General features: G+C 45.6%; 5 protein-coding genes across 5 annotated transcripts, besides 20 other annotated features; all 5 read left to right on the forward strand.

The window, feature by feature from the left end:
* Window positions 1-1,570, forward strand: Tc00.1047053503995.10 (hypothetical protein, conserved; the record flags this gene model as incomplete). Its single annotated transcript, XM_801240.1, has 1 exon — window positions 1-1,570. A coding segment is annotated over one exon (1,570 nt), but the record flags the coding sequence as incomplete, so codon positions are not given.
* Window positions 1-5,877: a sequence feature (heterozygous, non-Esmeraldo-like haplotype).
* Window positions 2,058-2,106: a microsatellite.
* Window positions 2,280-2,313: a microsatellite.
* Window positions 2,348-2,379: a microsatellite.
* Window positions 2,385-2,432: a microsatellite.
* Window positions 2,502-2,530: a microsatellite.
* Window positions 2,577-2,636: a microsatellite.
* Window positions 2,698-2,727: a microsatellite.
* Tc00.1047053503995.20 (hypothetical protein, conserved) lies at window positions 2,755-5,043 on the forward strand (the record flags this gene model as incomplete). The annotated part of the gene is made up of 1 exon (XM_801241.1): window positions 2,755-5,043. The coding sequence occupies one exon, from the start codon at window positions 2,755-2,757 to the stop codon at window positions 5,041-5,043; it is 2,289 nt and encodes a 762-aa protein (XP_806334.1).
* Window positions 5,229-5,251: a sequence feature (AT_rich).
* Tc00.1047053503995.30 (uncharacterized protein) lies at window positions 5,269-6,243 on the forward strand (the record flags this gene model as incomplete). Its single annotated transcript, XM_801242.1, has 1 exon — window positions 5,269-6,243. One exon carries the CDS (start codon window positions 5,269-5,271, stop codon window positions 6,241-6,243), a length of 975 nt encoding a protein of 324 aa, XP_806335.1.
* Window positions 5,878-6,086: a sequence feature (areas merged during assembly that could not be assigned to a particular haplotype. This can correspond to areas where the two haplotypes were merged or to regions with more than two copies in the genome that were merged during assembly.).
* Window positions 6,087-6,452: a sequence feature (heterozygous, Esmeraldo-like haplotype).
* Window positions 6,453-6,891: a sequence feature (areas merged during assembly that could not be assigned to a particular haplotype. This can correspond to areas where the two haplotypes were merged or to regions with more than two copies in the genome that were merged during assembly.).
* Window positions 6,518-7,225, forward strand: Tc00.1047053503995.40 (hypothetical protein, conserved; the record flags this gene model as incomplete). The annotated part of the gene is made up of 1 exon (XM_801243.1): window positions 6,518-7,225. The coding sequence occupies one exon, from the start codon at window positions 6,518-6,520 to the stop codon at window positions 7,223-7,225; it is 708 nt and encodes a 235-aa protein (XP_806336.1).
* Window positions 6,892-10,238: a sequence feature (heterozygous, non-Esmeraldo-like haplotype).
* Window positions 7,236-7,259: a microsatellite.
* Window positions 7,296-7,342: a microsatellite.
* Window positions 7,381-7,411: a microsatellite.
* Window positions 7,558-7,598: a microsatellite.
* Window positions 7,787-7,822: a microsatellite.
* Window positions 7,848-9,992, forward strand: Tc00.1047053503995.50 (oligopeptidase B, putative; the record flags this gene model as incomplete). Its single annotated transcript, XM_801244.1, has 1 exon — window positions 7,848-9,992. The coding sequence occupies one exon, from the start codon at window positions 7,848-7,850 to the stop codon at window positions 9,990-9,992; it is 2,145 nt and encodes a 714-aa protein (XP_806337.1).
* Window positions 10,141-10,169: a microsatellite.
* Window positions 10,196-10,224: a microsatellite.

Here is a 10,238-nt window from a genome sequence, read left to right on the forward strand (position 1 = left end):
TGCCCTGGCTGCGCTGAGGGACAGGCTGGAGGAGTACGGCAGAGAAAAGTCTGCGCTGGAGAGCCGCTCCAGTGAGAGTGTTGACGCCTTGGCTGCCATGGAGCGCCAGCTACAGGAGCGTGATGATGCCCTGGCTGCGCTGAGGGACAGGCTGGAGGAGTACGGCAGAGAAAAGTCTGCGCTGGAGAGCCGCTCCAGTGAGAGTGTTGACGCCTTGGCTGCCATGGAGCGCCAGCTACAGGAGCGTGATGATGCCCTGGCTGCGCTGAGGGACAGGCTGGAGGAGTACGGCAGAGAAAAGTCTGCGCTGGAGAGCCGCTCCAGTGAGAGTGTTGACGCCTTGGCTGCCATGGAGCGCCAGCTACAGGAGCGTGATGATGCCCTGGCTGCGCTGAGGGACAGACTGGAGGAGTACGGCAGAGAAAAGTCTGCGCTGGAGAGCCGCTCCAGTGAGAGTGTTGACGCCTTGGCTGCCATGGAGCGCCAGCTACAGGAGCGTGATGATGCCCTGGCTGCGCTGAGGGACAGACTGGAGGAGTACGGCAGAGAAAAGTCTGCGCTGGAGAGCCGCTCCAGTGAGAGTGTTGACGCATTGGCTGCCATGGAGCGCCAGCTACAGGAGCGTGGTAACGCTTTCAATATTTTTGATGGTCCTGTTAATGAGATTTGCATGGAGAAACCTTCACTTGGTGTACGATTGAAGACGGGAACGGATATGTTTGTAGTGTTTTTGAGAAGGTTGCGTGGTTTGGGTGAAGGAGAATATGGGGTGTCGTTTCAAGATGGGTTGTGCACTTTTCATCATGCGAAAGATAGTTATTTTGTTGCTTTTTTGTGGGGAGTTTTTAAATCTTTGCGTTCGCTGAGGAATTTTGTTTTTGGTTGGAATTGGAATGGGAATTGTAGGAATGATGACTGGTGGGATGCGTTGGGACATGTGCAACTAGAATTTGGTTGTGTTGAGGCGGAATTGCATGAATTTTCTGAATTGCTGAGGAAGTTAGAGGAGGATTGTAAGGATACAGAGCCGACGCGTCGTTTGCAGGAATTGATTGATATTCATGCTGGTTACGGTGAGAATGAGGATGCTGCATTGAATTTAGAGGAGGATTTTGAGGTGCTGATTCGGGAACTTAGGCATCGTGTATGTGAGATGAAAACGATGCTGGTTGGACAGAGTGTGAGAGAGCGATTGATTCAGGCGCGAATTGATGCTCTCAGCAGTGGAATTCATCGTGTCGCCAATTTGTCATTCGTTGTGAATGGAGAAGTAGATAAGGATAAGAGACGTCGTGCTTTGGAGGAATTGCATGAGAAGCATGACAGTTTGTCAGAGGAGTTGTCTTCTGTAGGACGTGGTTTGTTGGTGCTGTATGCATTGCAGCAAGGACGGGAGGAAACTTTCTTACGTCCATTACACGAATACTCTCCGTTTTTAGCGGCAAAGTGTCTAAGGAATGCTGGTTTTCTAACAGATACCATAGAAACTGGAGTATTCTCTCTAACAAGTGGTGTTCTGATGGTAGCGGTTATTGTAACACTTATGTATAAGCGGTACTCTCTTATCTAATTAACATGTAAAGGCATTCTTTTTCTTTTCAAACGTGTTTCATTTAATTTATTTATATATTGTAAGGATTTGGGTTTTATATGTTTGTTTGTTTTGTTTTTCCTTTGACCGGAACGTCCTTGGAAATTGTGTGGAGGGGAGGGGAGGGAATAAATGAAGGAAGAAAATTTGGGCGAGAAATGCCGTGCATGTATACAAGGTTTTGCTCCCTTCATTTCTTTTTTTTTCCACCACCCCCACCACCGCCACCCCACACACCTTCTTTTTTTATTCTGCGTGCGTCACTGTGAATAGTCATGGATTGTAACGCATCCGAGTTTGTGTTGTGTGTGTGTGTGTGTGTTTCATTGTAATGCTTGCCGTTTTGTTGTTGATGATGTACCTGTGAGCATGTCGTGTTTGTTGTTTTTGTTGTTATTATTAGTGTATATATGTGTGTTCTTCTGTTTGTCCTTTTGTTTTTTGCAGTTTAATTGGGGGGGTTGCCTTTTCTTTCTTTCTTTCTTTCTTTTTTTTTTTTTTTTTTTTTTTTTTTTGCTTTCCGTGTGTTTATGTCTTTGTACGTATTTGTCTTTTTTTTTTTAGACGTACGTCAACCGCTGGTCTTTCCATACATAACATACCTGCAGGCACGTACGCATGCAATGGAAAATGTATGTAGAGTACACACGATTTGTACACGTAATAACAATGTTCGGAGCGTTGTGGAATATTTATATATATATATATATATATATATACATGACACTAGTTTTATATGAATTTCTCTTTTTCTTTTTTTTATTTTATTTTTATTTTTATTTTTATTTCTTCCTACTTATTTATATATTTATTTATTTATTTATTTATTTATATATTTATTGCTGTTGCGTATCTGCACAAGATGAAATATTGGAGCATATATGATTGATGTCTATACGGCTTTCCTACATGTGTGTGTTTGTGTGTGTGTGTGTGTGTCACATGCTTTATTACACGCCGTGTGTTACGGGCACGTGTATTCTACGTTTTTTTTTGTTGTTGTTTGTTTTGTTTTGTTTTTTTTCCTGTTGTTTGTTGTTTTATTATTCTGATTTTATAGTATTTTCTATTCCAAGTATCAGTAAAAGAAATACACATACATCTATAGAGAGAGAGAGAGAGAGAGAGAGAGAGAGGCTTCCAGGGGGTGTGGTTGCCGTAGTATGCCAAGAAAAGGAAGTAAAAGAAGGGGGCGAGGGACGGAGCAGACAAATCCACCTCAACCCCCAGTGAAGTCAAATATCCCCTTCAATGATCCCACAGGAAGTTTGAAGGAGAGGGAACCTCAATTGTTATCGCCTCAAACTCTCATCGCATCTGAGTTTCTTGAGAACCCAATCTCTTCATCAACTCACTGTAGTGAAATAGGCACGCCGTCTTCATCTGTTCCTACCTTAGCGATGGTAAAGTACTTATTACAGCAAGTCGCTGAAGACGAGGAAAGCGACAATACGGCAGGGAGAATGATTCTCATTAGGGAAGAATCGGCTTTGCGCAGTATTATTGAAAACGATGCTTCCATGGAACATCACGCTATGATGAAGGCGTTCTATGGACGTTCGCCTTTAAGTAGTGTGTGTGGATCCGTAAATTCATGGAGTGCAAGTAGTCGACGAGTACATAGCGTGGAATCGGAAACACGGGCGATGAAGCCGTGTGGATTGTGGAGACAGCAAGAGGATACGGAGGTGCCTTTGGCGAAAACCGCCGCGTTGCCCATGTCGGCCTCCAACTGCGGCGTGCAGGTGACATCACCTCTGCAAGATCTACAAGAAGAAGAAGAAGGAAAAAAAAAAGGAAGTGAACAAGTCCTGAGCCGGCGCTTCCATTTGGTGCCTTCATATGGTACGATGGAAGGTTTGCAGGGTGACGTCAATAGTCATTTGGGTCATGTAAACTCACGGGAGGTTTCAAGCAACCCTTTATTTTTTAATTTTGTAACTGGTGAAGAAGACCGCACCATCGCATGGGTACTTTACGAAAATGAATTGCCCGTCTTTAAAATCGTTGATGATTCGGATTTCGATGTTACCGTGGAAATTGAAAAGGAAATGAAAGGGTTGTTGAGAGTGGATGTAAATTTTCGGGATTTTTTTAGAGCAATGGCACGTCAGGTCCTTTTTTTAATACTTTCTATGGGTATCTTTTTCCCATCTATGGCACAAAGTGGTCTGTTTGCCAGTATGGATCTCCTTACCAACGTTGAAGGCTCTGTTACGAGGCGAAATATGATGAAACTCACTCTTTTATTTGTTGACGCGGCTGCAATTTTCATCCTGATGCCACTTATAGTATTTTGTTTTCATGGTGGGAACTCTATACGGTTTATTATACTTTTTACTGCGACGATTACAACTGTTGGAAGTGGAATTTGTCTTATGCGTGGCTATACGTCCGGTAGCTTTGAGTTAATGATGATATCTCAGTTATTACATGCCGTGGGGTTTGTGCTATCTGTGATGATGATGCTGTTTATCAATTGCGCAAAGATGGGGGCTTTCCTTGGCACCATTTCTCTTATGTTTGTTACAATTTATCTCTGGTTAATGAGCATTGCGGCGGGAATATTCATTTTTTTAATTACTTTACGTCTTAGTGAGGGCGAAGTACTTGAAGTATTACGTGGCTTTGTTTACCTGACATGTGTGGGGCCCATTTTTGCGCTTGCCATCTGTCTGCTGCCACCACCACCACCCACCGATTGTCAAGGGACGACACGTATTTCTCACTCTGCGATTGACGCAGGGACCATGTTTGCCACACTGCGCCGTGTAGAAGTTTGTTTTTTGCTTCGTTGCATAGCATGTGGCTGCCTTTTGGCGGTTTTGTTTCTTATCATTGAGTTTGAGTCACTGTTTTCATCGAAGCTGTTTGCGTTTACCAGCCCTTCGTTCCTTGCGTATTTTTTGTTGTTCACCGTTATTGTCGCACTGCCGTTATGTCTTTTGCCTCGTTTTGGGTCTTTTGTACGTCTTTGCGAGTTTGGTCTGTTGACGTCATTGGCGGCGGTGTCGCTCTTTGGGTTGATGTTCACGAATATACCGTCAGAAGTGGCCAAATCTATTATACCCTTTTCATTGCCGTGGATGCCTGCCATGACCGCCATTTTGTGCGCATCGTCGTTTGCGGCCGCTCTGGCGGGGTTAATGCGGTCCCTGGCGTCAGTGAAAAGGGCGTTGCCTTTGGTGGTGGTGCCGGCTTTGTTGTTGACAACTCTTCTTTCCCTGTGCGTGGCGCTCGCGACGGGTGTTGCTGCGGTGGTCCTTGAATTCCGCCTACAGTCGGGCAACAAGACGGAAGGGATGACGCGCAGTGGTGCCAATGACACCGGCGAGACGCAGGCGGGGCAGGCGGTGTGTGTGGGTCGCGTGGCATTTGGGATGTGCGTCGGGGCGTTATTTTTGCAGTTTATAACGGCGGCACGGACGTTTTTTGCGCCGAATTTCCAATGACGCGGCACATAAGTTGGGGAGAAAAGACGGCGGGTGGATGGTGGTGCGTAAGCGCCGATTTGTTTGTTTTTTGTTGTTGTTGTTGTAGTTTTTGTGTTTTTTCTTGCTGTGTGATTTTTTTATGTGCGTGTTTCACTGTTTTGATGGATCAGGGAGCAATTGTTCGGAAGCTTTGCTTCTCTTGCATTAATATATATATATATATAAAGACTGCCTGCCAATTGGATGCTTCTCTTCACATTATTTTTTACATCTTCTCATGTTGTTGTTGTTGTTGTTTTTTCTGTGTATCTGTGTATGTGGTGGAAGGAGCCTTACGTGAGCATACATTTGCTTGCGTGGCTGAGGTGTGCCACGGACGGTACGATGAAGCTTAGGCTCTTTGGCGGCATGGACTGCCCAGACAGTGTGCTTGCACGTTTGGCTGTGGTGGCTGCCGTTGAACCTGTGGCCGCGGCAAAGATGTCAGACCATGCGGTCACCATTCTGTTGCTCACGACGCATGAGGATGCGAGGGAAACGGATTCCGATGGGCTCGGTGTATTGGATGTACAAAACAAACTTTTCTTTTCACAGCGGGAGATGATGGAGATTGGCGTTGCACGTGTGGCGCAGGCCCTAACAGCCATACACACCGTCGTGCTCAACATTGTGAAGTATGACGTCTCGGAGAACGATGCGGTACGGGAACTTGGCATCCTTGGGCTGAGTGAAGAGTCGGCGGCGGCTGTTGTGTCCCCCGTACGCACCCACCGCATGGAACTAGCAAGCGCACTCCTGCGACAAACCCCACGTGTCTCCTTTGGGTGTTTTGGTTCACTCGATGGAGAGACATCTGCCTGTCGTCATCTTGTACATGAGGCAAGCTTTGGTGCCTGTGACGCCTTGCCGAAGCAGCAGCAGCAGCAACAAGAACAACGACAACAGGGGAAGAAAGAAGAAGGTGTGGCTGGTCATTTGTACGACATGCAAATTTACGCAAGGCAATTGCCATCACAACCACCGTCATCGTCAACATCGGACTCCACCGAGAGCAAACCCCTAATGGAGGTTGGGGTTGCATGGCGGATGCCGCATGGTCATTTCACGCTCTGCATTCCAGCACAGAAGGCGCGAGCCCTTCTTGCGGAACTTCTCTTGGCTCGGGAAACTTTGCGGCGTGCATGGGCTCCGATTGAGCCAAGGCATGCCAATTGCTAAACAACTACAAGAAGCAAAGGAGGACACGTACGCCCACACATACATACATCAATAAAAACCATATTGTTCCTTCTGTCAGTGTATATTGAGATGGGTGTATGGGTAACATTATTTATGCCGTTGTTTTTGTTGTTGTTGTTTTTCTGTCTTCTGAAGAGGGGTCGATGTGGATTTTTGGCGTAACATTTGACTCTCTCTTTTTTTTTTTCTTTTTTTTCCCCTTTCTTCTCGATGTCTGTCGTTGGCAGCGGGGGAGTGACGCGGTGATACAGACATGAGTCTCGCGGCGCAGGCCGATAATGATCTTTTCAACCGCAACGTGTTAGACTTTGGCTCATACGAGGAGTACCTCGACCAGCAGGTGACGCCGGAGGATCTCTTCTACCTCGGCAACCAGGACGCCGCCCGGCAAATTGTGGAGCTTGGCTACAAGGGCAAAGACTTCCTCAGCCGTGAGGAGTTTGAGGCGGCATGTCAACTCGCCCTGGAGGGACCGTCAAGGCGCGAAGAGACGGTGGATGTCATCTGCAGTGCGGGGAAAAAGTTAGATGATGCCCCGTTGCTTAGTGCATTGGCGAAGCGTGAAGAACTTGTACGGAATGGAAAATTATCGACCATCATTTTCCTCCGTGATATTGTGCGAGGGCAGGAGGTATCGGCGTACATTGACTACGGTCATCGATTAAAAACAGAAGACTTTACAGAATACTTTACAAAACGCAAGAAACTTACACCAAAACGAACAGATTTGAGTTATTATAACTGGAAAACACATACTCTTTTTTACAACAACAGTTTTACCTTTCAAGTACTTGCGGATAATGAAATGGGACTTCTTATGAAACATAAGCGGGATAGAAAGACAATTAATGTTGACCCTAAAGCACCGACACCAGGAGATAATAGCAATCGTACCGTTATTCAAACTTCAGATTATGTACAAGTTACAATATACGATCATGTAACACGTCGTAAGAATTAAGTAGAAATGAATATATATATATATATATATATATGGTGATAGTGATGGTGGTAGTAAAGAAACAGAATTTTATTTCTGTAAATAAATATATATATGTATGCATGTATATTTATATATTATTCTCTTTCTGATAATATATGGGTGTGTCCGTATTTTCTCTCTCTCTCTCTCTCTCTCTCTCTCTCTGTGTGTGTGTGTGTGCCTGCAACGAAATGTATTTTGCGTCTTCTTTTTTTTACGTTTTTTGTTTTTCATTTTCATTCTCTTCTCTTGAGACCCCCTGCGATGAATGTGCAGAATAATCACCATTACCAGCGTTTTCTCTCTCCTTCTGTATGCGTGCATATGTGTGTGTGTGTGTGTGTGTGTGTGTTCCTTCTCGATGTATTTGTTTCCCTAATGCAGTTAAGCATGTTGTCCTTCCCCTTTCCTTCCTCCTTCTTATATTCTCTGTCCCCCCCGCCCCGCCCCCGCTCCCAAAAAAAAAAGAAAAATCCTGACACCTCTCGTACGAGTATATTATCAGAGAAAGGAAAAGAAAGCAAGGAATCCTACACACGCAATAAAATAAAATAAAATAAAATAAAATAAAAGAAAGACTCTCACTGCTACCGTGAGTTCAATGAAGTCTGGTCCCATTGCCGCACCTAAGGATCACGAGGTGGTGTTTGGTTATGTTGAAGGGGAGAATCGCGGGAATAATGCAATGAATCCGCCTCGTCGTCGAAATGATCCACTCTTTTGGCTAAGGGATGACTCACGCAAGAATCCAGAGGTCATTGCACATCTAAAGCTAGAACAGGCATACTTTGAAGAGCGCACGGCGGATATTAAAGACTTTTCCGAGACAATTTTTAAAGAGTACATCTCACACATAAAGGAGACGGACATTTCCGCACCGTACCGGTACGATGGCTACACGTACTACACGCGGGAGGTGGAAGGCCTGTCATACAAAATTCACTGCCGTGTCCCGTTGGGAATGACGCCTGGAAAAAGTGAAGATGAACAGGTGATACTGGACGAGAACAAACTGGCAGAGGGGAAATCATTTTGTATGGTGCATGAGGTGAAACCGGCGCCACCAGATCACAATCTTGTGGCGTACTCTGTTGACTACGTTGGAAATGAAATGTATACCATCCGTTTTACGGATAATGCGGTGACCGACGTGGTGGAAGGGACCAATGGCCAGATTTTATGGGGTCCAAATGCATCATGTTTCTTCTACATCACAAAAGACGCGGCAGAACGGAATTATAAAATTTGGCGACACATTATTGGACGTCCACAGTCGGAGGATGTCTGCTTATACACGGAGAATGATCTGCTCTTCAGTACCGCCATGGCGATTTCAGGAGATGGTAACACCTTGATTATCGGCTCGGGGTCGTTCGAGACGACGGAGTCGCATCTGTTGGATCTACGCAAAGGCAACGGTCACACAACGTTGGAAATGGTTCGACCGCGTGAAAGGGGTGTGCGCTACGATGTGGAGCTTCATGGCACGGAAACTTTGTTAATTCTAACAAACAAGGACAATTGCATGAACGGCAAGGTGGTGTCGGCCACACGTAACACCCCTTCGGATTGGGAAAACGTTATTGTACCGCACAGTGAGGATGTGTTCATTGGGGAAATTGGTGTATTTGCAAAGTTTGTTGTCCTTTCCGGTCGACGTGGGGGAATAACACGTGTTTGGGCGATGCCCGTGGGTTCTGATGGGTTGTTTCGTAGTGGTGCCTTTGTGCAGGAGGTATCGTTTGACGAACCCGTCTTTACCGCCTTTCCTGTTTTTTCACACATGAAAATGTACGACACGGAGACGCTGCGCGTCAGCTACACTTCCATGTCAACCCCCACAACTTGGTTTGACCTGCATGTCGTAAATGGAACTCGCACGATCGTTAAGGTTCGTGAAGTGCTTGGTAATTTTGACGCGAAAAATTACACTTGCCGGCGTCTGTTTGCTACGGCACCAGACCGGACGAAGATTCCACTTTCCATTGTGCATGATGTCAGTCTCGACATGAGTAAGCCACACCCAACAGTTTTGTATGCATATGGCTCGTATGGTGCCTGTGTGGAGCCGGAGTTCAGTGTTAAATACCTACCATATTTGGATCGTGGCGTAATTTATGTCATTGCACACGTCCGAGGTGGAGGGGAGATGGGCCGGGCGTGGTACGAGGTAGGTGCAAAGTACCTCACAAAACGAAATACATTTTCAGACTTTATCGCATGTGCGGAGTATCTTATCGAAATTGGACTAACAACACCCTCACAATTAGCATGTGAAGGGCGTAGTGCGGGAGGATTGTTAATTGGTGCCGTGTTAAACATGCGACCCGATCTCTTCCGTGTTGCGCTGGCGGGTGTGCCGTTTGTAGATGTCATGACGACGATGTGTGATCCGAGTATTCCTCTCACAACAGGTGAGTGGGAGGAGTGGGGTAACCCAAATGAATACAAGTTCTTTGACTATATGAATAGCTATAGTCCAGTGGACAATGTACGCGCGCAGGACTACCCGCATCTCATGATCCAAGCCGGTCTTCATGACCCCCGTGTGGCCTACTGGGAGCCGGCGAAGTGGGCTTCCAAACTGCGCGCCCTCAAGACGGACTCCAACGAAGTACTCCTAAAGATGGACCTCGAAAGCGGGCACTTCTCAGCAAGTGATCGCTACAGGTATTGGCGTGAGATGTCCTTTCAACAGGCATTTGTGCTTAAACATCTCAATGCTCGGACACTTCTTCGGAGGTGAAAATGGCATGGGGAAGGGAGGGGAGAGAGACAACGGCGATGGGTATACATTATAGAAGCTGTGACACCCTGAACCCGCAAAATAATAAACGAAAAAAAAAGAAAAAAAGAAAGAGAAGGATGTTTGAGGACATGGCTGTAAATATATAAATAATAACAATAATAATAATAATAATAAAAGAGGCTCTCAGAAATGTGAAGGAGAAAAACGAAAAAAAAAAAAAAAAAGAAAAGATTGTTTATGAAA

Source organism: Trypanosoma cruzi, genomic scaffold (genome assembly GCF_000209065.1).
Source record: "Trypanosoma cruzi strain CL Brener 1047053514057 genomic scaffold, whole genome shotgun sequence".
In the NCBI taxonomy this organism is placed as follows: domain Eukaryota; phylum Euglenozoa; class Kinetoplastea; order Trypanosomatida; family Trypanosomatidae; genus Trypanosoma; species Trypanosoma cruzi.